This window comes from Corylus avellana, chromosome ca6, assembly GCF_901000735.1.
Source record: "Corylus avellana chromosome ca6, CavTom2PMs-1.0".
Classification (NCBI taxonomy): domain Eukaryota; kingdom Viridiplantae; phylum Streptophyta; class Magnoliopsida; order Fagales; family Betulaceae; genus Corylus; species Corylus avellana.
Window position 1 is genome coordinate 2,291,887 of NC_081546.1, and position 27,991 is coordinate 2,319,877.

General features: G+C 35.8%; 2 protein-coding genes across 3 annotated transcripts; one reads left to right on the plus strand and one right to left on the minus strand.

The window, feature by feature from the left end:
- Positions 1-664: 664 nt before the first annotated feature.
- Positions 665-8,749, plus strand: LOC132183932 (PHD finger protein EHD3). Of its 2 annotated transcripts, none has more exons than XM_059597401.1 (7): positions 665-787; positions 1,218-1,518; positions 2,981-3,199; positions 3,289-3,615; positions 6,046-6,135; positions 6,306-6,350; positions 7,381-8,749. In XM_059597401.1, exons 2-7 carry the CDS (start codon positions 1,276-1,278, stop codon positions 8,302-8,304), a joined length of 1,848 nt encoding a protein of 615 aa, XP_059453384.1. In that variant the 5' UTR covers positions 665-787; positions 1,218-1,275; the 3' UTR covers positions 8,305-8,749. The 2 variants fall into 2 exon arrangements, with proteins under 2 accessions (XP_059453384.1, XP_059453386.1); XM_059597403.1 differs by having other exon boundaries at positions 1,274-1,518.
- Positions 8,750-9,552: 803 nt separating this feature from the next.
- Positions 9,553-13,946, minus strand: LOC132184215 (uncharacterized). The gene is made up of 5 exons (XM_059597761.1): positions 13,621-13,946; positions 12,026-12,164; positions 11,623-11,654; positions 10,574-10,660; positions 9,553-10,119 (listed from the first exon to the last, which is right to left on the minus strand). The coding sequence occupies exons 1-5, from the start codon at positions 13,870-13,872 to the stop codon at positions 9,985-9,987; spliced, it is 645 nt and encodes a 214-aa protein (XP_059453744.1). The 5' UTR covers positions 13,873-13,946; the 3' UTR covers positions 9,553-9,984.
- Positions 13,947-27,991: the final 14,045 nt, after the last annotated feature.

Below are 27,991 nucleotides of genomic sequence, written 5' to 3' on the forward strand. Positions count from 1 at the left end.
ATGGTTTTCAGGTCTGATTTTCATTTCTCTTTTGGTATTAGAGTTTTTTTTTTCCTATAATTATCTGTTAAGATAGTACACTAGAAATAATTTAATTAAAAAAATAACTATTTTAATTAATTTAATCCTAAGCATAGAACCACCCAACCCTTTTCACAACTTTGGTATATATATATTTTTTTACAGAAATTTATAATTAGGAAATGAATGACCAAAACTTTCTGAAATTGTTTGGCACCATATGACTGCTGTCATCACTTCTGATGGGTTATAATCATTTAATTTCCATGTAAATTAATTTAAAAATTTGCTTGTTTGAGTAGATCAAATCAACTTGGTAATGTGATTCCTGTCAAAACTTGTTTAGAGTAGATAATCTCATAATCAAGTGTTAATATTTTTATTAATAAGATGATAAAAGTGAGTTAACATAATTTTGGGGTCTTGTCAGACCCTCTCTACTGGCTGCGCCTGTACTCTTATGGGGTTCTGATTTTTGACAGCGACTCAGGGATGTTTGACTCTCTGACTTGGCCCACCGGGAAACCGCCACCTGTCGGTTGCCCAGACCGGCTCCCGCCAACACTTTGCGGGTCATCTGCTCTCCTGGATCCGACCCAATTTCATATAAAAAAGATTACCATAAGAAAAAACACCCGGTGAAAAAAAATTTAAAATCTTTGGGATTAGGCCAGGGGCAGAGCCACAGCAAAGTCCCAACTTCACCCATTTCTTGGATTTTAGGGTTTCGATTTTTCGTCTTTGAGGCTTCAGAAATTTATCTCGGGTAAGCGTCTCTCTCTTTCTCTAACTGTCTTTGTTAGCCTTAAATGCTCTCTCAATATACATATATATTTTTAATGCTCTGTTTGGCTGCTGAGAAAATATAGCAAAAGAAAAGAAAAGGAAGTAGAAAAATGGTTAATTTTTAGTGTTGCTGACACTAGAAAAATAAATTATGTCCCTCAAAGGAGTTGAGCCCAAAAATTAGACTTGCTTTAGCTGAATTTGTCGTTTCCCGAGAAACCAAAAGCTACAGAAAGCGTAGTGGTTGGAATTGTATGTTGCTTTTTTCCCTTCCTTTTCTTGGCAACCAAACAGTGGTTGAGGGTTTTCACTCAAATGGGTTTGGTCGTGGTCGTTTTGGCTATTGTTGTTAGTTTTGTGAAGTGGGGTATTGTGATAATTCACGGAAATTTTTAAATCTTGGAATGTAGGTGTCACTTTGAAACCCTAATTGTTGCAAACTTAGGGGTTTTTTGTTGTACTGAAGGGATGGGTAATGAAGAGGGAACAAGCAATGGTGATGGTACAGAATGTACTGTGGGCTTCAAAAGTGGAGCAGTGAATAATGGGATTGCAATTGGAATTGGCAATGATGGTGCTGAGTGGAGCTCCGGTGGGAGTGAGGGTTTTCAAACTTACAAGAGGCGCAAGTATGTGAGATTGTGTACAGAGAGCAAAGCTCAGGAAGATGGGAGAGTCTGTGTGGAAGCTGCGAGTCAATCAGTGAAACAGGTTTTTGCTTAGTCTCTTTTTAATGCAAATTTCTACTATGCTTGCAATATGGGTTTGCTATATTTTCCATATGTAATCCAGTTTGAGCAATTGTAAATGGTTTGAATTTCAAGGCTTAAAGTTTGTGTTGTTGTAACCTGAAGTTGCATCTGAAACATGGTAAACTGTTTTTAATTAGAGAAAAATTCAGCATTGAAACTATACCTGAAGCAATGGCTGTGATTGGAGACAAAAATGTTAGCCATTTATTATTTGAAACTTAGCACATCAGCTATAGAAAACTATTTAGAAGAGTAAAAGAGAGATTGGTCAACAACTGACATGAAAGAAGTTTAACTTGCTGGGAGTAATACAAAAAGGCAATGGTCAATGTGAAAAATGGAGGCATTCTATGGAAAATATGCTCTTATCAATATTTTTGGTGAATTATCTTTTCATGCTATATTGTTAGTTCATTTAACTTTAAGCTTTGGAGGTTGTAGTTGGCAACTTTAACATTCAAACAGTTTTCTCATGATCGGATACAAAGCCGTATTCTTTTAGTATCCTCTCTCTCTCTCTCTCTCTCTCTCTCTAGTATTATTCAATAAGTTCCTCATTTCACCACATTTCTTTATAGAACTCTACCTCTCTAGAACAATTTCTCCGCTGTCACTTTTCTCTAGAAGCAACTATCACTAACATGCAATTAATAAATCTTGCCTGCTGCCATAAAAGAGAGTTCCAGAGAAGTTCTAGTCAGTTTACAACGGAAACATGTAGCTTATAATGGAAAGCCTTGGGCTCCATCGTAGTAAGTCTTGGTGTGGATGATCCATGAGAGTAGGTGTGGTACCTTTGCAAGAAGTTTTTGAGTAAATGTTTAGTTACTGTGAGTGCTAAGGTGGGTGCGTCCGACAGTTCTTGGTTTGTATGTCCTTGTTTGATGCTTTTACTTGACATTCATCATTTAGTGAGCTTATTAAGTCACACTTAAGGTGTTCTCTAATTTATCATAATATAGGCTGATTCAGCTATGATGCGTCTTAGCAAATCCTCATGTTGTTGCATGGTCATTTGTCTATTGGCTGCTTGATGGTTACATAACAGAAAATCTGTGTGGTTATAAATTTCTTTTTACATGAGAATCCTCGATGGTACTGATGAATATTGGCTGTTATAGAAGGATGTCTAGCTGCATCTATTTGGAGGGCTAATGGCAAACAGTCAGGTCATCTGAAATTGTCCATGTTGTTTCAAGTCTCACTTTTTGTATGATGTGAAATAAATTCTACTGCTTTTTTCTTTGATTACCATATTAAATTAGAAAAAACAACCAAGTGATGCTTGTTTCTTTGTGCTTGTGTTTGCATAAAAGATAAATTTCTTCCTTCTCCTTCCTTTGAACTCTCAAGTGTTCTGTTTGTAATGGTGTTTATTGGTCCTTATTACTCTTTACGAAACTGTATTTGAAATCTTGCAGACTCTAAAGGAACCATATGCCACGGTTATAGACAATACTTCTAGCGAACAAGTCCGTTTTCCTATGAATGGTTCAGATGATTATTCACAGAGGCACTGGAGAAATGTTGTACTGGAGCACATGTATCAGTCACTAAGTGATGATGAAGGTGGTATACAGGGATGCATCCGGGAGGTGCTTGCAATTAATCCCGAAATTGATTGTACGCTGACAATTAAGGTTTATGCTGCAACCAAAGTTGCATGTGTTCAACTGAAATTAGTTATCATTTCTTTTTGTAGTCATTTCTCTTTCTTTTTGTTTTGCAGCAACGTGACCATTGTGATGAAGATAGGCGGAAATCTTCACAAACTGGGTGGATGTCTAATGGATCTCAGAAAGCAGCTAATGGACATACAGGTGTTACATCTAGTGGATTTTTAAATGAATCAGATCATCATACTATTAATCAGAAGTGTCGGCATGCTTTTCTGGATATTTTAATCTCGGACAAGTTCACATCACTGTGTAAGTTACTGTTTGAGAATTTTGAAGGCATCAAGGCTGACATTTTTGACTTTAGTATCATAAACACAAGGATGAAAGATGGAGCTTATGAACGTTCACCTACCCTTTTCTCTTCAGATATTCAACGGGTAATCTTGAGTTGTCTTTTTTTTTTTAAATCTCTCATATGTCATACTTGTGCCTGTACAATCCTTTATTCCATGCATATTTTTATTCATGTGAAGTCTGATCCTTAGTATCAATGTTTTACATACAAAACTCCTGAGTCTAATCCCATGCCCTTGCGTACCCAAAATAGAAATTTAGAATCATGCTTGTCATGATCCTATGAGGTTGAAAAGAAACTGGTAATGCCTATCCTATAAAATGTTTTTCTGAACATAAATTTTATTATTTCTCATTTTTGTAATCTGTTTTTTTATTTTTCAACCTCATGGGTTCATTATCTGTTCTGTCAAATTAGTTTAGTGTTTCTTCTTTTTTCAGATTGCAAAATTAATGACATTAGCTTTATTCATGATAATTTAAATTTTGTTCATGAAAAATTGTATACATATTGCAGGACCTGATTTTAATCTCCCCCTCCCCCCCCATTGGACACAAAAATAGACATTCTAGAACAATACTCTTCATGAAAATCTATGAGATTGAAAAACATCTGTCCATGGCTATTTTTAAGTGCTGGTTATTTTCCTACCTCCTGGGTTCCTTTTGTATTGTGGGGAGTCTTTAATGCTAAACCTTTTCAGATTGTTGGCCTTAGATCTTAAGAAATCTATTCATTGTATTATTTTAAAAAAAATTTGTTTCGCACCATATGCATGTATATAGTAAAATCATAAGGCGCTTTTACTGTAGGCATCAATAAGGCGATTTAATCATGTTTGGTACTGTCTGGACTTTATGGTTCTTACACTTGATGGGAATTTCTTTAGAAACTTAGTAGTGCTAGCAAGTGCTTTTGTCACCTAAATAATACTTTAGGAATGTTATGAAGGCTTTTGTTCTATCAATAGTGAGATTTGGCTAAAATTCAGAGAGAATTGAAGGGATGAAGGTGTTGGCTTTTACCTTTAGGAGTCAACTGTTGAAATTATTAAGTTGTCAATGATGAATGGAGTGAGAATAATGATATGAAAATTAAGATGGGCTGTTCTTTGATGATTCTGCATATATTGGGATCACAAAGAAGTGGGGAACTATCAAAACTTGTCGGAGAAATATTGTATCTGGATGTACAATTATCTATATATTGATCATGCTGTTATTGAAATTTAAGTTTAGATGAGGAATTTCTTGATTTAAGCTGTGTTTGGTATCATTTGGATGTCATGGTGCATGCTATGCAATGCACTGATCGATTTTTGAAACTTTTTTAAGAGGCAAGTCTAACCAAATATGGAAGCTTCTGGTTATACGAAAGTAATTTATATGGTTGTCCAAGTGACTAAGTTTCTGCATTGGTGACTAAAACATACTAAGAAGAGGTGTTTGGAGGTTTCCACTGCAAATCTTAATATGATCAGACATGACACATTTTTTTAAATGAAAAGTGTAAAGGAGCAACTAGGGGAGTAGGACTATGATGGATGTGTATGCAGATGTAGATTAAGATTGTAGCATCCTGTTTTAGCCTTTTTATTGTCTACGCTATTCATAAAAAGGTAGAGAACTATCCTTCTGGTTGTGATTTCTGATTACTAAAATGCCACTTGTCATGTTTAAGTATTTACCAAATCATGTATACTTCCTATATATTTAGGATGCCTTAAGCTTTTAATTGATATCTCAATACTTATTTAAAAAAAAAAAAAATGTTTTTACCAAAAGGCATTTCAATCAAGTAAGGACGTGTCATTTCCATTTACTCACAAATTTCACTTGAGAAAGGCAAGTTGAATTAGAGGAACAAATGCTATGTCTAAGGAGTGCACTCCATGTTTGTGCCACCATCTGGTGTTACTCATTTCTTGATAGTGTATGTACCTCAAGGCTTTTGAACTTTAACCAAATCTTTCTTTTAATTTCATCAAATCATTTTTATATGGCAGTTTGAGAAGGGGTAAATGCCTGTGGTTTTGGTGTTACCTTTTATAAAATTTGAAGTGAATTACCTGTTATCCTCTTTACTATGCCCTTTCTGGTGTTCAATATTAAAGTTTGTACCTCAGAGTTTCTTTCTTCTTTTGATTTATTTTTGGGTGTGGGTGTTTGTATATTTGGTATCTATGTTTGTATCCTTTCCCTTCAGTTTCATTTATTTATTTTTTGAAGTTTGAGATTTACTATCTTTTTCTTCTTCATTTGTTGAGGATTTGCTGCAATATGAGTAAGCAATACACACACAACTCACATGCTAAATGAAATAATATCTTCGTGGATGTGTTGTGTTCTTTCATGTGTCTCATTGCAAGGACCAATATCATATTCATGTAGAAGCTTCTGTGCTGCATATGCAACGTTTAGTTTCTAGCCTAAGGACATATGCTTGTTCGAAAAAGGTGATTCAGTTTCTTTTTGTCATTGGATATGCCTTAAATCTGAATAAATGTTTCTAGGTATGGAGAAAGCTTCAAGGTATTGGTACTGAAATTGTTTCTCTTGCAAAGAGCCTTTCAGACATGTCAAGGACTTCCTATCATGAACAGGTGAGACCATAATGCAAATCTAGATGTGTCACTCCAACTCCCTTACATTTATTCATAGTAGATTTTTTGTTTACTTATAGCATTTATTTTTTTTCACTGTATGCTTTATGTTATGGTTTGTTTCTACCCTTTTATCTGAATTTTTTTCTTTTTAACTTTTGTACTCCAAGGTGGGAGGATTGGTACACAGCACCTATGAAGATGGAAAAGATGAGGTAAGCGGGGGTTTCTGGATTATATTGTAGCACTATTACTTGCTTTTCCAGCATCAGCATTAGTACCAACTGGATCTCTGAATTTAGATGGATGTTCAACTTACTATTCTAGATAGTTTTGGCTGCATTTGGTTCTTTGAAGAAGATTAACTTAGGAAATGATTTGAAAAACTCCCTTCTCTCTCATGTTTGTGCCACTATTACAATGAGAGAAATTTCCTGATTGCAAGCACATAGCACATCTCTATACTCCAAAGCAATTTCCGCCAAAAAAAAATAGAAAAGGAAGTTCTTTCCCTCATTTTTCCTTTTGCTTACAAGGTGTCCCTTGCATTTGAGCTCACAACTAACTCCCAGGTGTATATGGGCCCCTGTCCCATACGAACCATTCAATTGTAAAAGTGTTGACTAGAGGGTTAGCAGTAGGATTTGAACGAAGACAGTACTTTCTGAGTTGTTATAACTTCCAGCCTTGTGAGCCATTTTGCCCAAAGCCTTGGGGGGTTTCTACATCTTGGGGAGTCAAATAATTTCTTCAACTAAGGTCTCAAGTTTCTTCTGCTTTAAACATGTGAGCTGTGCAATGGTTTTTGTTATTGTTATCTGTAAGACTGGATAGCTGATTGCCCCCAAGATTCTGCTGGTAGTTTTGACAGGGATCAGGCAAGGTAGAAACCTTTTTGTTCCTCTTTTTTCATTTTCTTTTTTACTCGCCTTCTTTGCCCTTCTATGGTTTTAGCTTGTCTGTAAATCTCTCAATTTTGGTGATAATTTTGTCTATTCTTCTCTTCTATTGGAGTTATATCCAAATTTCAATATCATATAGACTATTAAAGATATGTTATTCTGCATAATGTTGTGATAGGATGTAAGGTTACTTGATAATAGGGGAATTCTGAAATCATATAATTGTTGGTTGGATATTTCCTCCTGTGTACCAAATGCATTCTAGACAGTAAGGTTAGGATTTTTGCTTTAGAAATTAAGGTGGTGTTGAGGAATATTTTAAGTTATTTTCACTGCAAAACAGTTTTTTCCCCGGGAATCTGATTCTCACACTAAACCGGAGCAAACAGAAGATTGTGGAGTGTACAAAGTTTGCACGTGCAAGCATTGCGGAGGCAAGGCAGATGGAAGGGATTGTTTAGTATGCGATTCATGTGAGGAGATGTACCACGTCTCCTGCATTGAGCCTGCTGTGAAAGAGATTCCCCCAAAAAGCTGGTACTGTGCCAGTTGCACTGCGAGTGGAATTGGATCGCCCCATGAAAATTGTGTAGTGTGTGAGAGACTGAATGCCCCCAAGACTCTAAGTAATGGAGGCAATGTTGATATTTCTCCTCCAAATGAAGAAACACCTATTGAATTGGAAGAGAACTTAAATTTTAGTACAGATGAAGGGCTTGAACAATCAAGAGGCAGCAAAGACGTTTACCTATGTAAAATTTGTGGAAGTGAGGTAGAAGATGGTGAAAAGTTGAAGATCTGTAGCCACTCCTTTTGCCCAAATAAATACTACCATGCGAGGTGCCTGACAACTAAACAACTAAAATCATACGCCGCCCTTTGGTACTGCCCTTCTTGTCTGTGCAGAGTTTGCCTCACTGATCAAGATGATGATAAGATTGTTCTTTGTGATGGCTGTGATCATGCATACCACATCTATTGCATGAAACCACCACTCTCGTCGATTCCAAGAGGCAAATGGTTTTGCAGAAAATGTAATGCAGGGATCCAGGCAATTCGCAGGGCAAAAAGAGCATATGAGACTTCAGCAAATAAACAGAAAAAGAAAGGCGGAGGTAGTTTAAAGGCATTTGAAAATCTTGAAAAGAAATGGAATGATAAAGGCGAAGAGGGATCCGAAAAAGGTGGAGGAATGGACATGCTTTTAACTGCAGCCAAGACATTAAACTATGAAGAGAATTTGGCTGCTATTCAGCTGGGGTTATAAAATGTGTGAGAGTTTCTGGCAACAACATTTGAAACTAATGGTTCTTTTTTTTTTTCAAGTACTGATTTTGATTTTGTACCTCTATCTCCCTATGCCAAGAATTTTATTTTTCTGCACTGTTGAAATGACTGATGTTTTGGTAGGTTGTAAACTGTTAACACTTGCTGACTTTTGGATACAAATGAATCTGAAGGCTGTTTGTCGCTGGTCAGCAGCGCCAGAACTATGATATGCAGTCTTGACCCTGCTAAAGTGAGCAGGAACTAAAGCGCCAGTTGGGAAGAGGTTATTGTTTTGAGAGCCTCCATTGAATTTGCTGCTCTGTACTCTGTCCATATTATTGAGGTGATATCGGAAGCTAATATTTCTCATTTTTGTTGTAAAATGATTTGTCCAAACAACAGTTCATGATTATTGAAGTAAAGGATATTGTTCTTTCGGTATACTTCCATCATCTGTATTTTATGCATATCGAAATCGGATCATTAGAACTTTTTTTTTTCTTCATCTCTTGGACAATGCAAATATATTTGTACCAAAATTGTTTTACGGTCTTGAGAGACCCGTGAACAGCAATGTACATTTGAATTGCTCAGGAGTCAGGACTGAAATGAAAGAAACTGAGGTTTTTCTATTTGGTGGTATGGGTTAGAAGAAAAAATTACTTAAAAGAGTAGTTATCATATTGTACTCCCATCGATCTCTGGAGGACATAAATGCGAACTTAGAAATGCAGCTTTTCCTTTGGAGAATCATTTATTATGCTTCATTCCACAGCGCTTCATAGCTGTATGAAAAATTGAGATACTCATTCATTTTCTTGATGCAATTGTATCTCTAAGTATGATCAAAACGCTTTTAAATATATATTTTTTTTATTAGATGAATTAATAATATAAAAAAGGTGTAATGTGACATGTGAATTACGTATAAAATAACTCTACTATTTCTAATTTTAAATTAAAGTGTATAATCATTCCTTTAATATTTAAGATTATCTTTAAGAAAATTTTATAATAATTCAAGGCTTTAAACATTTTACAATAAAATGTTTAAAGCCTTGAATTCAAGCCATTTTTCATACCAGAGGTCTCCTTCTGGTCGTCCCAAAGTATATCAGGATAAGCAAAGTATGCTACGCATAAATTTTTCATATCCATAATAACATGTACATTTCTAGGAAGATTTTTCATGAATAAAGTTTGTAGTGATTGAAACTTAGATTCATGCCATTGTTCCAAATATTAATAAAAGTAAAAATAAAAACCAAGACTAGGAAGATTCTGAATTTCTCCAGAAAATGGGAAACCCTTCTAGTTCATCAGCCTTCATATATATAGAGAGTGAGTGATAGCTTGTGTTAGTCTCAACTTTCAACCAGAGGAATTAGTTTACAAGCTAGGTTTCTCTTTTCTACATGTCTTAACACAAGTTAGCGCATCATACTTTACAAGAGCAAAGTGTCAGTTGAAGGAATGAGCTTGTCCTGGCTATCCCTTGGCTTTCATCTTCCCTGGTAGATGAACAAGGCAAAGTATTTCTTCATCTCAAACACAAGAGTCATGTTGATCACTCTCGTGAATAAACAGAAGCCTGGTTCTCCTGAAACCCTGTACAGCCCAGCCAACTAAATAATCTGGTTGGCGGACAGGAAAATTTTTGTTTTCCTATCATATTCATTCAGGAGCTTTTAGCATTATCACCAACCGCATAGCGATTTTGAGTACTACTCAAGCCTTCTGAATGAAGCTGCTTTCGCCTCTTTACAAGATTTAATGCAGCCTGCTTATCCACCTGTGCCTCCCCAGAATCAGGCTGCATGTACAAGTAAACTTTAATACTGATGTATACAAAGAAGCATACAAAGAAGCATATAAAAAAATACATGATAATACTGCATCCCAAAATTTAACAGATTACGCCAATAAATGTTTGGAAACAGGGGCATCCTTCTTGATTCTACATTTCTATCCCTTTCAAAACCAAGATATTTTAATAAGCAAGTGCAGATGGACATTTTCCATCTTTTAAGGTACTTGTCACTAACATGAGTTCCTTCTACGCTTTTACGCCCTAGCAACATCCAAATTAATCCAAAAATTATTTCAAAGATATATAATCATGTTGATATCAAGCCAGTCACTCCTGGTTGTAGCTATCTTCCGTTAGGGGTTGCATGTATCATTCTCCAGAACCAGAGGCCAATATTTCACGTCAATAGCTTAGACACAATGTGATCCCAAAAACAAAAGGAAACTTCGGAAACTACCTTGATTGCTGATGCCTTATCAAAGCTTTCAATAGCACTATCAGGCTCCCCAAAGTTTAACTGTGCTCTGCCAAGAGTGATCCATGCCTGGAAAGATCCGATTTTAGTAAGAAACAATCAGCTTCTACTCTTCAATTTATGCATTGGGTTCTTAATATTCATAAGAATTGTTCCGTAAACTGTGAGAAAATGATAAAGGCTAAATGATCATCTGATACAATATCATATAAGCTCTACATAAATTTCCATATACCATTCAATAGATATGAGAGCTAACAATATTTTTCAGTGCCAGAACAAATAAAATTTTATCTTGAAATATGATAGTTTGTACTCCATTATCCAAAATATGTAGTTGAACATTGCAGATGTTTGCATATATTCATTTGATTCAACAAGCCTTGAATCCAACTACTTAGGGTTGGTATACGAGTCCTTTTCTGATAGTCCGCTATTTCCAGATCATATCCAATGGGAGTATACATTGGAAGCCTGAAAACAATCTGAAAGGAGTTTTAAGTAATCAATTTTTATGTTGAGCACTATAAAATTCTAAATCCAAAATAGAATTAGTTCCCAATGTTTTTCCTTTGGTGTCTACAAGTTTGACAAATAAAAAAGTTTAATATGTACGATTAATCTATTTGGTTACAGGAAAAAGCAATAAACTTCGATAAGTTGTATCGATAACATGGGGAGCAAATATACCTCAAGATAAGGATGACCTACTTTAATGTGTCAAAATGGCTTCTAATAATTCACTAGTTTCATGGAAATTTTATGGAAATCTCTTATTTTCCATCAATCCATTATCAATTATGAACTGTAGATTCATGCATACAAGCTAAGTTGGAACTGTATGTGAACTTAGCGTCAAATGCTAAATAAAGTATTCAGAGAATTGGCATCAGTAAGATATTTAGTAGGCAAACTAGTGAAAAGGACTTTTTTAGTCATTCTCTAAGCCGAATGAGGCACCATTTAAGATTTGCAAACAAATTGTACATGTCCAGCAACAACAACACTGGAAGCATAGAGGTCTGACACACCTCAGCCCATGATGGCTCCAATTCAGTAGCTCCTGCAAGATAGAATTTTTTTTAATTAAGTCTATGGAGGCGCTTATGAGTTAATCAGGAACATTGCATTGAACTATAAACAGTTCCAGAACCCCCAATGAACAAAAAAGTGATTGAAAAAGACATACATAAGCATGGAAAGTTAGGAATCTGGACACATTCGTAAAGAAATGCGTACCACAAATGGCAGAAAAGTAAAAGATATATTTCAAAATTTCAGACCCTATAAGGAGGTTTCAAACAAAAACCAGTTCAAAGATGGCATAAGGGAAAACAGTCCTATCATTCTTAATCAACCTATTGTGCATTATGAATGCATACGAAACTCTGTTTGGAAAATAAAAATAAAAATTGAACAAGAACTGGGCCTCACGAGTGGCAGCCTTCAAAGCATTCCATGAATCTCCAATTTCAAGTAAAACTTGTGCCTTTTGTTCATGTAACACTGCACTTTCTGGCGTCAAAGTAAGAGCAGCCTCCCATTTTCCCAGTGCTTCCCGGTATTTTCCATCCTTCAAAAGAGAAAAAGGATAAGCCACAGACACGAGAAGTAACAACTAAGATTTCAATATTATGGAAGTAAGGGAAAATTGACCACAAGCTGTGGAGAGTGGATTTCTAAAAAGACAAGCAGAATTTAATTAAGCATAAGGACAAAATTTTCAAACAACTGGTTCAACAAATAAGTATCCACAACTGGAGGCATGCTTAATTAGCAGCACCATATCTGCTACTCGCAGAAAGACTGCAACTCAGACATGTTCAATCTAAATAGAACAAAAGATTAGCAGCTAAGGTGCTTTGCACCTAAGGGTTGATGACTCAGCCATGGGTATAACTTCAAAATATCAAATCTACTCTCAAAGAAGTGAACTTCAACCTAAGTCAATCTTCACCAACTTTGTAAACTCAAAACAATCTCTCGGTTGTGAACTTCTGTATAACATCGAATCCTAGACACAAAAGACATGCTTGTCCCACCAATTTAAAGTCCGGTACATGATTTCTTATTTTACCACATTACCCTATCTAGAGCATTGTTTTATGTTAGATCATCACCAACCTGTCTGATTACTGGCTTTACTGCCAAACGTGGCTGAGTGAAGGGTAGGGACGTGGAACAAACTTTTAGAGGGAAAAATACAAAAAAAAATAATTATTTTCTTTAATCAGATCTGAGGGGAATTTGCAAAGATAAGAGCATTCGGGAAGTTTCAAAAGAACTAAGAGCAAATGGCACAACAGCAGCAGCAATATAATTAGTTTTATGTGGAACTTCCAGAATGGCACGTCACATATTATGGAATGCTCTTATCTTTGCAAATTCCATAATATGTTGGGAACTTTCAGTTGTTCAAACATCTGGCACTTCACATATTATGGAATTCTAATATAAATATATCTCGTTAAGAGGTTTTCCATAGATGATCGAATTACCAATATACGTTAGCGATAACAGAACAATTCAACTATTTATAATGGGTACCACTAACATGTATTATTCTCTTAATTTGATCAAAGCCTAAAGAGGCTAAACGATATCATAACACAACAGCAGCAATATAACACTTCCGGAATAAAAAAAGAAAGCAGATTCTTACACTCTAAAACACAAAAATCCATACTTCGCAGTTCATGACCACCCATGAAATGAAAAAAAAAAAAAAAAAATGCCAACTCTACTTCTCTCCCAGTTGTGTTCGCCATCAGTCTCCTAGCAGCAATTTGTATTCATAGATATATATATATATATATGCCAGTGAGTGACCTAAATTATTCAGTCACCGAAAACTCATTTTTATTTTAACAAACCTTTAATCCAGATTGGGTTTTTTCTTTTCTTTTTGGTTTGTTTGATTTGGGTACCTAAGTTCGCCGAATTGAGAAATAATTACATGTCTAACGCTAAAAACTAGAGAAGAAAAAGAATATGCCAATAAAGAAGGGGACCAGAAATCTTGGGGATACCTCAGCGAGCTTATTTCCCTGTGCCTGAAAGGACTGGGCAAGTTGCTTAGCGTCCGATGAGTCAGAGGACTCGAGAGAAGCTGATCCCTCATCACCGTTCTCCTCCTTGTTGAGCTGGGTGTTGCTGCTACGATTAGCTTCGTCTTCGTGTTGGTCCTGTTGGTTCTCGAAGGGGAGGTTTGGAAACTTTGTTATAGCCGAGAGAGAGCGCTTCTTGCTGTTCTTGTTGTTCTTCTTCCATGCTATTTTCATCCTCGTCTCTGTAGGGTGTAATCCTTTGTTTGCTTTCTTTTCTTTGTTCTTTCCCCAACTTCGACTTCTTTAAGGAATTTCTGGATGGTTTCATCGTAAATATGTTTAGATAAAATATTGGTTATTTACTAGATTTACAAAATAGTACATCCGACCCACGCAAGAAACAACTCAAATATTCTCGAGTCTAAAATAACATTTTTATAATTTAATAAACTGTATCTTTATATAATTATATCTGTATAATATATATACACCACATATAGATATAGAACAAGCTTAGAAATATATAGAACAAAGTATTTTTATATATAGATATAGAACAAAGTATTTTTGAATTATAATCTTGTTTATATACCATATTTACGTTAACATATATTTATTTTTAAAATTTGACCAGATTGATAAAATTGAACTTGTATACGTCAGTCCAATTTACAATAAATCGACCATTCAATCTAAAAGGTCAATATTTTGTGTAGTCTTATAAATGGTCCTGCAAAACTTCCCAAGTACTTGGATTATCAATTAAGTGCAAGAAAGAAAAGAGAAACCTTACAAATTTTGTTACTAAAAGAAGCGTACCGAAATTATATAGAACTTATTCATTGATACACCTATGATGAGGATTATGTACCGTCAAAAGTGTTTGAAAATGTGTGGACCATCACTTACTCACTTAGTGGATGATGCTAGTTAAGGACATTGGAGAAGCCATGGTTAATCAGTAGATTACTACTTCAAGGCGGCAGCACGGAGCCCAAAAAAAGCATTTCGAGACGCGCCAACCCTATATTGTAGAGAGGTAATAGTGAGAATATGGACGGGTGGGAAGCTACCAAATTAATTGATGTCTTAAAGGCAAATAAATGAAAATTTTATTTCTAAACAGTTTTAGAAAATGTAAGAAAATATTAAAAAAAAATAAAAATCACATTCACATAGTTTATAAATTTATGTTTGCTTACTAAACCATAAGCTCGCCAATTTTCACTTCACTTATACAAAGAGAATTGAATAGGCTAATGTTCCTGGCAGAACAAACCACCCATAAATTTTGGTAAGCAAACAACATTGTATGTAAGAGTCATCACAATGGGTAGTAAAGGTAGACGACATACAGTATCATCAGCCTTTACCTTTTGAAGCCTGGACGTATGTTAATCTCAGATGATAAGGTAAGGAAATGGTATAAGAGGAGCAGTGAATCTTCCTAAATGTAATGTAGCTTTTCAAATCACCAATAGATAAGAAAAGATGATCACATCTTCGGTTGCGCCAAAGCAACTCGACAAAGAGTAATGCTACATAGGTGGTCCCTGACAAATGGGAAGAGAGAAAAAGGAGAAAAAAAATGAAAGAGAAAAAGAGAGGGAAGGAGAGAAGGGAAACCGACAGTTTGTGTTGATATCTAATCACATGTTATGCTATAAGATATTCCCACAAAACGTGCGATGGAGGAACAGAGAACAAAATTATGACCTCAAAATATTCTTTGCGGGGGCAATATGTTAGCTTAAATAGCTTTTAGTATCTTTCAAACTCCTGTAAACTACATGCTACGAATCACCATGGCCATCATCTATATCATGCCTTCTCCATCTTTGGCAGGATATCACAAGTTTGTCATCTTCCTCACTACATTATTACAGTCCATATCATTAAATTTCTATGGTTTCTCACTAGAATATTTTAGTTGGGTACAATTATACGACATTGCGTGTAGCTAATGCACGTACAGTGTTGTTTGATCCTTTTAGTTTTTTTCCAAGTCACAATCTCTGTCGATCGTCGAACATTCTCTTAAAATTTGGTTGAAATCCGGACAGTTTAATTAAGAGGCGAGGGTCATGGAAAGCCTATAATCATTCTCTTTTAATCTGCTTGAATTTGAATAAAATTGGAAGAACTTAATTAATCCAAAATATATTGGTATAATTTCCTTTGCGTTGAAAAGATTCTCGCCTTTTTTTTTTTTTTTAAGCATCGTTAATTGCTCTTTTACTGCTCATATAATGGTGTGGTTTGTGGACTCGAACGTTCCGAGTCAAGCAAACAGCTGATGAGTCGATGACACATTGGCAATGCCGACCATCACAATGACATCGAAGTTTTCAACGACAAACGTCAATTGGGACCATGCCACGTGTTAGTCAGTCCCACTCATCGTCGTTCGACGAAAGCACACTTAGGGGTGGCAAAATTGGTACCTGACACGACCCGATTACGACTCGCGGGTATTTATTACACGATTAGCCTATACACAGACACGACCCGTTTAGCTAAATGGGTAATCGAGTTTAACACAAAAATAGTCGGGTAACCCGACACGACCCGTTTTACCCGTTTAAAATAACTGGGTCTAATCGGGTAGACACGACCCGTTAAAACCTTAAACTATAAAATAAAAAAATTCAAAATTGTAATAATAATACATCAATACACTGTCAATGCAAAAAATTGAGTTCCAAGATATTAAAGGCTTTAATAAAGGATAAGAAGAAAAAAAAAAAAAAAAAAAAAAAAAGGGAAAGTGACCGTAATTGTACTCCAAAAGAAATTACTAAACTCATGATTTCACCTAAACTTAAAACAAGCAAGCATATTGACTAAGTTCATTTATTAAAATAATTTCTAGTATAAAGAAATTTAATTTTGCTCAAATTACGTTCCACTAAAAAAGAATTATGTATATTTCAACACAAAATATGATATCTGTAATCTGTTGAAATTAAATGTCTCATAACAGAGATGAATTTTGCAAATAATTTGGAAAAAAAAAAAGATTAAGGGCAAAAAGCAAGAAGAATGTTTTTAAATTAGAATCATTTAATTAAATATTTAAATATAAAAAAGGTCATACCTAAATTTGTTATCTTAGGTCTCAAAATCTATTAAGTTGGACCTACTCGAGGAGTTGGCTTGGATGCTTAGTTACTAGTAAAGCTACTTGGCCCTCATCGATATCTTATAAAGCATAAAGTCTAAGTAAAGGCAAAACTAAAATTTTTATTTCAAAATGATCAAAATATGAATGAGATTGAGGGGTAAAATGTGTCAACATTTCCATCATAGCAAAAAAGAAAAAGATAATAAAAAAAAAAGCTAACAAAAACAAAATAATAATAAAAAAAAAGAAACAAAACTCAAAAATACATCAACATTAAATTCATAATTCATTACAAAATACTTGTCCACTTGAAGGTCTTGAAGGATTCATGATCCATCCCATATAATCAAAGATATGAATTATGAAACACTATAAATATGTTTTTTTTTTTAAAAAAAAAAATCAGGTCTGGTGGGTACCTGTCAGACCCAGACAGTAACGGGGTCTAACGGGTACCTTCTAGACTCGAACAGTAACCGAGTCTAATGGGTACCTTCCAGACTCGAACAGTAACCGGGTCTAACGGATACCTGCTAGACCCGAACAATAACCGTGTCTGACGGATTGACCCGTTGGGTAGATCCGCCAGACACGAATTAACCGAGTCTTAAACGAGTAGACCTGATTAAGACCCGAACCCGATAAGGCCAAACCCAATACCTATTTTTTTGTATTCATGTTCGTATCGAATTCACGAATTGTGTCAAAATTACCGGCAATGAGTTGAAAAGATGAATTTCTACGGCGTGATATATAAAAAAAAATAAAAATAAACGTTGAAAAAAGTGTGAACTTTCGCCGGCGTTGTAGATTACTTCCGAATCTTTTCCAAAACGAAAAAATGTGGGTAATGTATCACGTCAGCTACAGTGAAAGACCGACAAGAAAGCAAAAAAAGTGGCCTTATCGAATCTACTATCTCAAATCTTTCTTCGTTACGTCATTTGCTGATGCTGTAATGCACCCGCCCCGCCATCATACAACTTGTTTATAACTACTTTCTTCCCTTACAACAAGATTTCAATTGAATTGAACACACCCCCACTCCCAGCGCCCTAGCTGCAGAGAAGATGGAGCTGAGCATGAGTGAGAAAATGGTGGGAGCTGAAGTTGCGCCGCCGTTCAAATCCAAGAAAGGGGGCGTAATTACTCCAAAGAGAAGATTGGTGAAGAGGATGATGCTCGACTACCTACTTAAATCCATTTCTACTCTTCTTTGCCCCCATCGCCATCCTTCTTCATCTGACGCGGGAATCATTTCGCCTGAGAATGTGAAGAATATGAAGATTTTCCCTGCGGAGGCCATCAAGTATCATTGAATCACAAGGCAAAAAAGATCAGCTTAGCCTATATTTATAGTTTTTTTTTTTTTGTTTTTTTTAAACATTTTTATGGTATTGGTCAAGATTGTACTCATTTACTTCATTTGGCGGGTTGTTCTATTTCAGTGGATTGCGTACGTTGGTGTACTGTGTACATTCTGTAATGTCAATCCCTGTGATTGCTAGTGTATTAGGTCTATTTAATATGTGATTTCTCTATAAAGAAATAAATATTTGGCGGGCAGATCAATTTTTACTTCTTAATTAAGGTTTCCAAGTGAAACTTTTTACGTAGAATGTTTTTTTTTATAACCTTTTTGGCTGTTTGACTGCTATTAAAAATTCTACTTCTCTGCACATCCAACGGCACCATTTTCGCTTCTCTCTCTCTCTCTCTCTCTGCAGTCTTCAAAACTCCTCTCTCGTTCCCCCGTGGCGCTCTATTTCTCCATTTTCGCCGAATCGCCGGTGCAGAACAACCGAGTCCCCATCGATCCATAAAGGCAAGCTTCTCTCTCTCTCTCTCTCTCTCGATTTCCTCGAGCCCATCGATCCAACATCGGCCGGGTTGTGTGACCCACAGATCTGGTTTTTTCTTGTTGCGGGTTTTAATTTCTTAATCTTTGATCCGCTTTTATTTTTGCGGTTTTTTAGCTAAAACTTGTTTCCGAAGAAACCCGCTTCAAGTTTTTTTGCCTAATATGTTTCTGTTTTCCTTCTTCTTTTTTTGGTTGTGTTTCTCTTTGCAGTTTGGCTTGTGGAGTCGATTCGTTGTTTTAAATGCGTTGATCTATTGGCTTTCTTGGTTTCTGTTTGGGTGGCAAGAAAATTAAAAATAAAAGCTGATGTGGAAGAAAAAGAAAGAGTAAAAAAAAATAAAAAGGAAAAAATTTTCCCTTATTGTTTATATTAAATTTATTTGGGTTAAATTTGTTGTCCTCTGCTGCTCAATTTTTTTTTTGCAGTGCCGTCCACTGCTTCATCATGCTCTGAATTGTTTCTAGTGTTCATGGTAATAAGGTCCTCCCAAGGCTCCCATTGCGTGCTGATTGGATTTTTTTTAAAAAAAATACTTCATTTCCTTCCTTATTTCTCTTGCATTGAACACGTAGTGTTCGATAAAATTACTTTGTGAATGCTGAGATTCTTTTGTTCTAGATCCTGTTGAGCTGTAGTTGACAATTTGACAAAACCTGTCACTTTGTTAGTAATACTTCTTTTGTCCTGTTTTTTAGAGTCGTTAGTTGTTTATTTCAGGTTTAACTAGAAAGGAAACTGGTATATTGGCAAATATAGCAGGATAATCTGAGGTCGACCGATATACACAGTTCATCTTGTGCACTGGGTGGCCTTTGGATTTATTTGTTTTGGCTAATGCCCAGGAGAGACAGCAAGTTCTCTCTAAAACTCTTTATCTCCAAAATTCAGTGGTTGATTTGGTTCATGAATTATCAAATTTTAATTGTTTTGTTTAGATCATGAGGAAAAATAGTCAAATTGGTTGCATTTTTCTGTCAAATCTTGCTTCTGTTTAGGATTTGTTCAGCTTTTAGGTTTTATTCTATCTACTGTTATTCATATGTCAGTTTGATTTTTCAGGTGTCATTAGAATTTTTCAGCTGTTGGTACGGGAATCAAATATGGATTGCTTGATTGCATCTGCATTGCCAGGAATTGATGTAGAGGCCTTTTGACTAGTTGTCTTTAGTGGATCATCTTGCTTCTAAATGTTAAAATTGTTGCCTTTATATATTTCTTTAAAAGCGTTCCATTACAAGCTCAACAACTTCTCCTTAGAAGGAGACTATCATGTTGTAGTTTTGTATCTTCAACACCTTTTCATTGTTCAAGACCGGCGGATTGCCAATCTCATTTTGGAAACCATCTCCTTAATTCTCTCGTGCTCCTCATGAAAGGCTAGGAAGCAAATTTCTACGCCCATCATATGCCATATTGAGCTGCGGCTTATATTCCTCTCCTCCCCCTCCTCTTTCCCCTTTATGTAGTGACAAAGAGCCACCATCCTTTCTTGCCGGTGGGGTTGAGTCCCTCTTTTGTTTGTTGTTTTGTTCTTGTTCCTTACAAAATATAAATATATTTGTCTGTGCATTTCTTTCTTATAAGCAAGCTTTTCTTAATTTTTTCTGATTTGTCTCCGTATGTGTTAGCTTTCTGTTTTGGGTGGTAACACGCACAAAGGAGTGCTCTGTTTTCAATTCCCTAACACAACTGATACCCCATTTCTGGTCAATACTACAAAGTTAAAATTATTGAGTATTTTCTTGGAAAATAAAGATAGGTCACTCTTTGTGCTGCCAAACACCCCCCCTCTCTCCAAAGACTAAAAGGTTACTCACTTCAATTTTATTTGTTGGGAAGAATCAAATTAGTTCTTGGATATTAATTCCGATAATTACTTTGTTAGATTTCACCTTTATTTCATCATTCCATCAACTTGCCCTTCAAATAATTAAAGATCCACAGATCATGATGTGGACAGTTTACCATTACCACTTGTCAACACTATGCCACATCTACCCATATGTGCCTTACACCTGATGTCATGCAAAATAAAAATCTAATTAAGGGAATGGTTGGTTGAGAGTCACTTCCAAAATCCAACTGACAATAAAAGACAACTAATTTTTTTTTTTTTTTTTTTTTTTAGCGGAATGTTTATTCCTTTTAATTTTTAATTTTTCATAATAATATCTTTTATCTTTTTATAAATAGATAAAGTAGTGGAGATTTGTCCATCCCACATGACAATAAATAAAGTGAAAAAGAGAAAAAGGATAAGCCACAGACACGAGAGAAGTAACAACTAAGATTTCAATATTATGGAAGTAAGGGAAAATTGATCACAAGATGTGGAGAGTGGATCGGATTTCTAAGAAGGCAAGCAGAATTTAATTAAGCATAAGGACAAAATTTTCAAACAACTGGTTCAACAAATAAGTGTCCACAACTGAAGGCATGCTTAATAAGCAGCACCATGTCTGCTACTCGCAGAAAGACTGCAACTCAGCCATGTTCAATCTATATAGAACAAAAGATTAGTAGCTGAGGTGCTTTGCACTTAAGGGTTAATGACTCAGCCATGGGTATAACTTCAAAATATCAAATCTACTCTCAAAGAAGTGAACTTCAACCTAAGTCAATATTCCCCAACTTTGTAAACTCAAAACAATCTCTCGGTTGTGAACTTCTGCATAACATCGAATCCTAGCCAAAAGACATGCTTATCCCACCAATTTAAAGTCCGGTACATGATTTCTTATTTGACCACATTACCCTATCTAGAGCATTGTTTTATGTTAGATTACTGTCAAATGTGGCTGAGTGAAGGATAGGGACGTGGAACAAACTTTTAGAGGGAAAAAAAACAAAAAAACTAATTATTTTCTTTAATCAAATCTGAGGAGAATTTGCAAAGATAAGAGCATTCGGGAAGTTTCAAAACAGCTAAGAGCAACTGGCACAACAGCAGCAGCAATATAATTAGTTTTATGTGAAACTTCCAGAATGGCACTTCACATATTATGGAATGCTCTTATCTTTGCAAATTCCATAATATGTTGGGAACTTTCGGTTGTTCAAAAAACTGGCACTTCACATATTATGGAATTCTAATATAAATATATCTCGTTAAGAGCTTTTCCATAGATGATCGAATTACCAATATACATTAGCGATAACAGAACAAATTCAACTATTTATAATGGGTACCACTAACATGTATTATTCTCTTAATTTGATCAAAGCTTAAAGAGGCTAAAGAATATTATAACACAACAGCAGCAATATAACACTTCCGGAATAAAAAAAAAAAAAAAAAGTAAGCAGATTCTTACACTCTAAAACACAAAACTCCATACTTTGCAGTTCTTGACCACCCATGAAATGAAAAAAAAAAAAAAAAAAAAAAAATTGCCAACTTTACTTCTCTCCCAGTTGTGTTCACCATTCTCCTAGCTGCAATTTGTGTATATATATATATGTGTGTGCCAGTGAGTGACCTAAATTATTCAGTCACCGAAAACCCATTTTTATTTTAACAAACCTTTAACCCAGATTGGGTTTTTTCTTTTCTTTTTTGTTTGTTTGATTTGGGTAACTAGGTTCGCCAAATTGAGAAATAATTACATGTCTAACACTAAAAACTAGAGAAGAAAAAGAATATGCCAATAAAGAAGGGGACCAGAAATCTTGGGGATACCTCAGCGAGCTTATTTCCCTGGGCCTGAAAGGACCGGGCAAGTTGCTTAGCGTCCAATGAGTCAGAGGACTCGAGAGAAGCTGATCCCTCATCACCGTTCTCGGCCTCCTTGTTGAGCTGGGTGTTGCTGCTACGATTAGCTTCGTCTTCGTGTTGGTCCTGTTGGTTCTCGAAGGGGAGGTTTGGGAACTTTGATATAGCCGACAGAGAGCGCTTCTTGCTGTTCTTGTTGTTCTTCTTCCATGCTATTTTCATCTTCGTCTCTGTAGGGTGCAATCCTTTGCGTGCTTTCTTTTCTTTGTCCTTTCCCCACCTTCGATTTCTTCAAGGAATTTCTGGATGGTTTCATCGTAAATATGTTTATATAAAATATTGGTTATTTACTAGATTTACAAAATAGCACATCCGACCCACGCAAGAAATAACTCAAATATTCTCTAGCGTCGGTTTTCGGCCTTTAGGTAATTAAATCTCTAAGGGTTAACTTTTTACTTTGAGAAATTAGAAACGAGTTTTGAGCATTAAAAATGGGTTTTGAGACAAACGGATTTTGGAGTATTAGAATCAAGTTTTGAGGCAAATTTCGGCAGATCACGGCTAGTTTGTTTTGGTGTGTGTGTGTTCATTTTTATTTTTTGCATCTTTCGTAAAGTGATGATGTGTCACTTAGTGAATGGGTGCTATAAAAGTGGTAAATTGCAGTGAGTACGAACCATAGAGGCTCTCATATAAAAATGCTATGGGTCAATAAGTTCTTCATGTTGAACTCATATTTCCTTATAATTAATCATTGAATTTGTAAACTTAAGTAGATTCCAAATAAGTCAATGATAAATTTCACATATCTAATAATTAATTATAAAAAAAAAGTGCTAAATATAAAAAATTTATCGACCTTCACCATTTAGCTATATTTTATGACCCACTTGCTTTCTTAGGAGACTTGAGATATTTTATGACCCACTTGGTTTCTCAGGAGACTTGAGGATTGAGAGAGAGAGAGAGATGGGGATATATATACAGTGACAGAGCCATGTGGGGTGCCTGCTTGAAAAAAATAAAAAATAAAAAATACTGTTTTCTTAGGCAAGTTTCACACGGCACCCCAAAAAAAAAAAAAAATCTTCTCTCGTATATATATATATATATATAACCATTTTATTAAAAAGATGAATTTCTATTGATCATCAGCTTCAAAGCGTTAACTTTCGCTTCAACTTTGGGCATTTTAGAGAACTTTCCAAATCTTTTCCACAACGAAAAAAATGTGGGGTTATGTATGTCGACGCCAGATACAGTGACAGTGAAAGCCGAAAAAAAAAAGTGGCTCTTTCGAATCTAGGTCTTTCTTGGTACTCCCAGGGCCGGCTCGAGCCCTAGGCGAGTAGGCGAGTTAGGCCCTCGCCTAGGGCTCCCAATTTAATAAGGCCTAAAAAAATTTTTTTGAGTTAAAAAAAAAATTTTTTAAAAAAATTATTTTTGACCAAAAAAAAAAATTGAAGGCCCAAATGTTATTTAATAGGGCCTAAAAATTTTTTTTATCCAAATTTAATGCCTCAATTTAATAAGACCCCAATTAATAAGCTCACTATAAATTTTAAAAATAATCTAAATGTTATTGATATATCTAAATCTACTGCTATATATATATATATATATATATATATATATATATGTTACTTTAAAAAAGAAAAAATTGAATTAAAAAAAAAAAAAAATTTAGGCTCAATTTCAAAGTTTTGCCTAAGGCCCCAAAATATGTTGAGCCGGCCCTGGGTACTCCCATCCCACGTAATCAATCTCCGTGCTTTTTGATTGATGCTGTATTAATGCACCCCACCATCATATATCTTACTTATAACTACTTTCTTCCCTTTCAACAAGATTTCAATTGAATTGATGAACCACTCCCCATCGCCCCATAGAAGATGGAGCTGAGTATGAGTGAGAAAATGGTGGCAGCTGACGTTGCGCCGCCGTTCAAATCCAAGAAGGGGGGCGTAATTCCTCCAAAGAGAAGATTGGTGAAGAGGATGATGCTGGACTACCTACCTAAATCCATTTCTACTCTTCTTTGCCCCCGTCGCCATCCTTCTTCCTCTGACACGGGAATATTCATTTCGCCGCCCAACAAATCAACTGTGAATGTGAAGAATATGAAGATTTTCCCTGCGGAGGCCATCAAGTATCATTGAATCACAAGGCAAAAAAGATCAGCTTATCCTATATTTATAGATTTTTTTTTTTTTTAAACATTTTTATGGTATGGGTCAAGACTCTACTTATTGACTTCATTTGGCGAGTTGTTCTGTTTCAGGGGATTGCGTACGTTGGTGTACTGTGTACATTCTGTAGTGTCAATCCCTGTGAATGCTATTGGGGTTACAGTGTCTTAGGTCTATTTAATATGTGATTTCTCTATAACGAAATAAATATTTGGCGGGCAGATCAATTTTTAATGCTTTTTTTTTTTTTAAACCTTTTTGGTTGTTTGACTGCTTTTAAAAATTCTACTACTCTGCACATCCAACGGCACCATTGTCGCTTCTCTCGCTCTCTCTCTCTCTGCAGTCTTCAAAACTCCTCTCTCGTTCCCCCGCGGCGCTCTATTTCTCCATTTTCGCCGGTGCAGAACAACTGAGCCCCCATCGATCCATAAAGGTAAGCTTCTCTCTTTCTCTCTCTCTCTCTCTCTCTCTCTCTCTCTCTCAATTTCCTCGAGCCCATCGATCCAACATCGACCGGGTTGTGTGACCCACAGATCTGGTTTTTTCTTGTTGCGGGTTTTAATTTCTTGTTAATCTTTGATCCGCTTTAATTTTTGCGGTTTTTGAGCTTAAACTAGTTTCCGAAGAAACCCGCTTCAAGATTTTGTGTGTATCTTTTTGCAGTTTGGATTGTGGCGTCGATTCGTTGTTTTAATGCGTTGATCTATTGGCTTTCTTGGTTTCTGTTTGGTTGGCAAGAAAATTAAAAATAAAAGCTGATGCGGAAGAAAAAGAAAGAGAAAAAAAAAATAAAAAGGAAAAAATGTTCCCTTATTGTTTATATTAAATTTATTTGGGTTAAATTTGTTGTCCTCTGCTGCTCAATTGTTTTTTTGCAGTGCCGTCCACTGCTTCATCATGCTCTGAATTGTTTCTAGTGTTCATGGTAATAAGGTCCTCCAATTGCGTGCTGTTGGATTTTTTTTTTTATATATACTTCTTTTCCTTCCTTATTTCTCTTGCATTGAACTCGTAGTGTTCGATAAAATTACTTTGTGAATGCTGAGATTCTTTTGTTCTAGATCCTGTTGAGCTATAGTTGACAATTTGACAAAACCTGTCACTTTGTTAGTAATACTTCTTTTGTCCTGTTTTTTAGAGTCGTTGGTTGTTTATTTCAGGTTTAACTAGAAAGGAAACTGGTATATTGGCATATACAGCAGGATAATCTGAGGTCGACCGATATACGTAGTTCATCTTGTGCACTGCGTGGCCATTGGATTTATTTGTTTTGGCTAATGCCCAGGAGAGACAGCAAGTTCTCTCTAAAACTCTTTATCTCCAAAATTCAGTTGTTGATTTGGTTCATGAATTATCAAAATTTTAATTGTTTTGTTTAGATCATGAGGAAAAATAGTCAAATTGATTGCATTATTCTGTCAAATCTTGCTTCTGTTTAGGATTTGTTCAGCTTTTAGGTTTTATTCTATCCACCGTTATTCATATGTCAGTTTGATTTTTCAGGTGCCATTAGAAATTTTCAGCTGTTCCTGTTGGTACGGGAATCAAATATGGATTGCTTAATTGCATCTGCATTGCCAGGAATTTATGTAGAGGCCTTTTGATCGACCAGTTGTCTTTAGTGGGTTATCTTGCTTCTAAATGTTAAAATCGTTGCCTATATTTCTTTAAAAGCGTGTTCCATTACAAGCTCAACAACTTCTCCTTAGAAGGGGACTCTCATGTTGTAGTTTTGGCTCTTCAACACCCTTTCACTGTTCAAGGCTGGCGGATTGCCAATCTCATTTTGGACACCATTTTCTTAATTCTCTCATCCTCTTCATGAAATGCTAAGAAGATTCACATAAGCGCAAATTTCTACGCCATCGTGTAACACATTGGGCCGCTGCTAAATTTCAGTCGCATTCCCACTTAATTAATATTCCTTTCCCCGTTTATGTAGTTGCAAAGAGCCACCATCCTTTCTTGCCCGGTGGGGCCGAGTCCCTCTCCTTAGAAGAGGAAAGCACAGCTGCCAATTCATGATTAACCTGAGAAGAGTAGAGAATTGGCATCTAGCCAGCCAGCTAAAACCTAGGGATGACGTACCCACCACCAATCCCCAATCACCCCAACCCCTTTGGGCAAGTTTTGGATTTCCTTATTGTTTTGTTAAGGTGTATATCCATCCAAGTTTGCCCTAACCTCAATTACCAAACAACAATGGCTTCATGACGACTATCTGGACAGTCTTGGCCCAGAAAGATGTTGATAGATCGATTACGAGCCCGCCATTTATTTATTTATTGTCTTTTCAAGGCTATTTTAGACTTAAAAAACCCACCAAAACGTACATGTGGGGTACATATGAGCTGATCAGCCCACCAATCTGAAAAGAGGGAACCCAAAAGTGGCTGAATCGAATCAAGTGTGTTAAAGCGTTTTTTCGTACTCCCACATATCCAATCTCAGTGCTTGTTGATTGAGGGTTAGGCAATGCAATGCACCCAACATACATCTTATTTATATGTTTCTTAATTCCCTTTCAACCATAAATATATACCTCCTAATTAAACCACCACATGGATAGAGGTGGAGAGAAGATGGAGCTGAGCATGGGTGAGAAAATGGTGGCAGCTGATTTTGCGCCGCTGTTGAAACCCAAGAAAGGGGGTGTGAATGTGTGATTCCTCCAAAGAGAAGATTGGTGAAGAGGATGATGTTTGACTCCATACTTGAATCCATTGCTACTCTTCTTTGCCTCCATCGCCATCTTTCTCCTTCTGACATGGGAATCATTTCGCCGCCCAACAAATCAACTGAGAATGTTAAGAATATGAAGATTTTCCCACGCGGAGGCCAACCCCAATGACTAATATCATCGGATCACAACACAAAAAAAGATCAGCTTAACCTATATTTATAGTCTCTTTTTTCGGCTATGGTCTTAGATTGTGTTTATTTTATGCTTCATTCGGTAAAGTTGCCCTGTTTCATGGGATTGTGTTGGTGTACCGTCTATAATGTTATTGGGGTACTGTGTAGTAGGCATATCTAATATGTTATCACCTTATTTAAAAAAATTGTAAATGATAATAATGTATAAACATTACTAAATTCTGTAAAATCTATTATTAATCATGAAATAATTCCTCTTTATTTCACTTGAAATAGAAATGATCTTATTCCAAAATTAATTCCTTCAGGGGCGGAACTAGGTTTTGTTATCGGGGAAACGAACTTACGTGAACGTGAGCGGTGGTAATAATGACGGGTTGAACTTTTGAGATCTTTGAACAATTGAGAAGAGTGTTTTCACCACATGATCCTCAGGTTCATTCGTTTATATGCCAGGGCGCCAACAAAGTAACTTAGGGTTATAGGGTTGTGCTTATGGTCAACAACTCAATTATTTATGTTCTTAGAAGAAGAAAAAGGTAAGAAATTAAGTTGGATGATTTTCAAGGAAATATATATATAT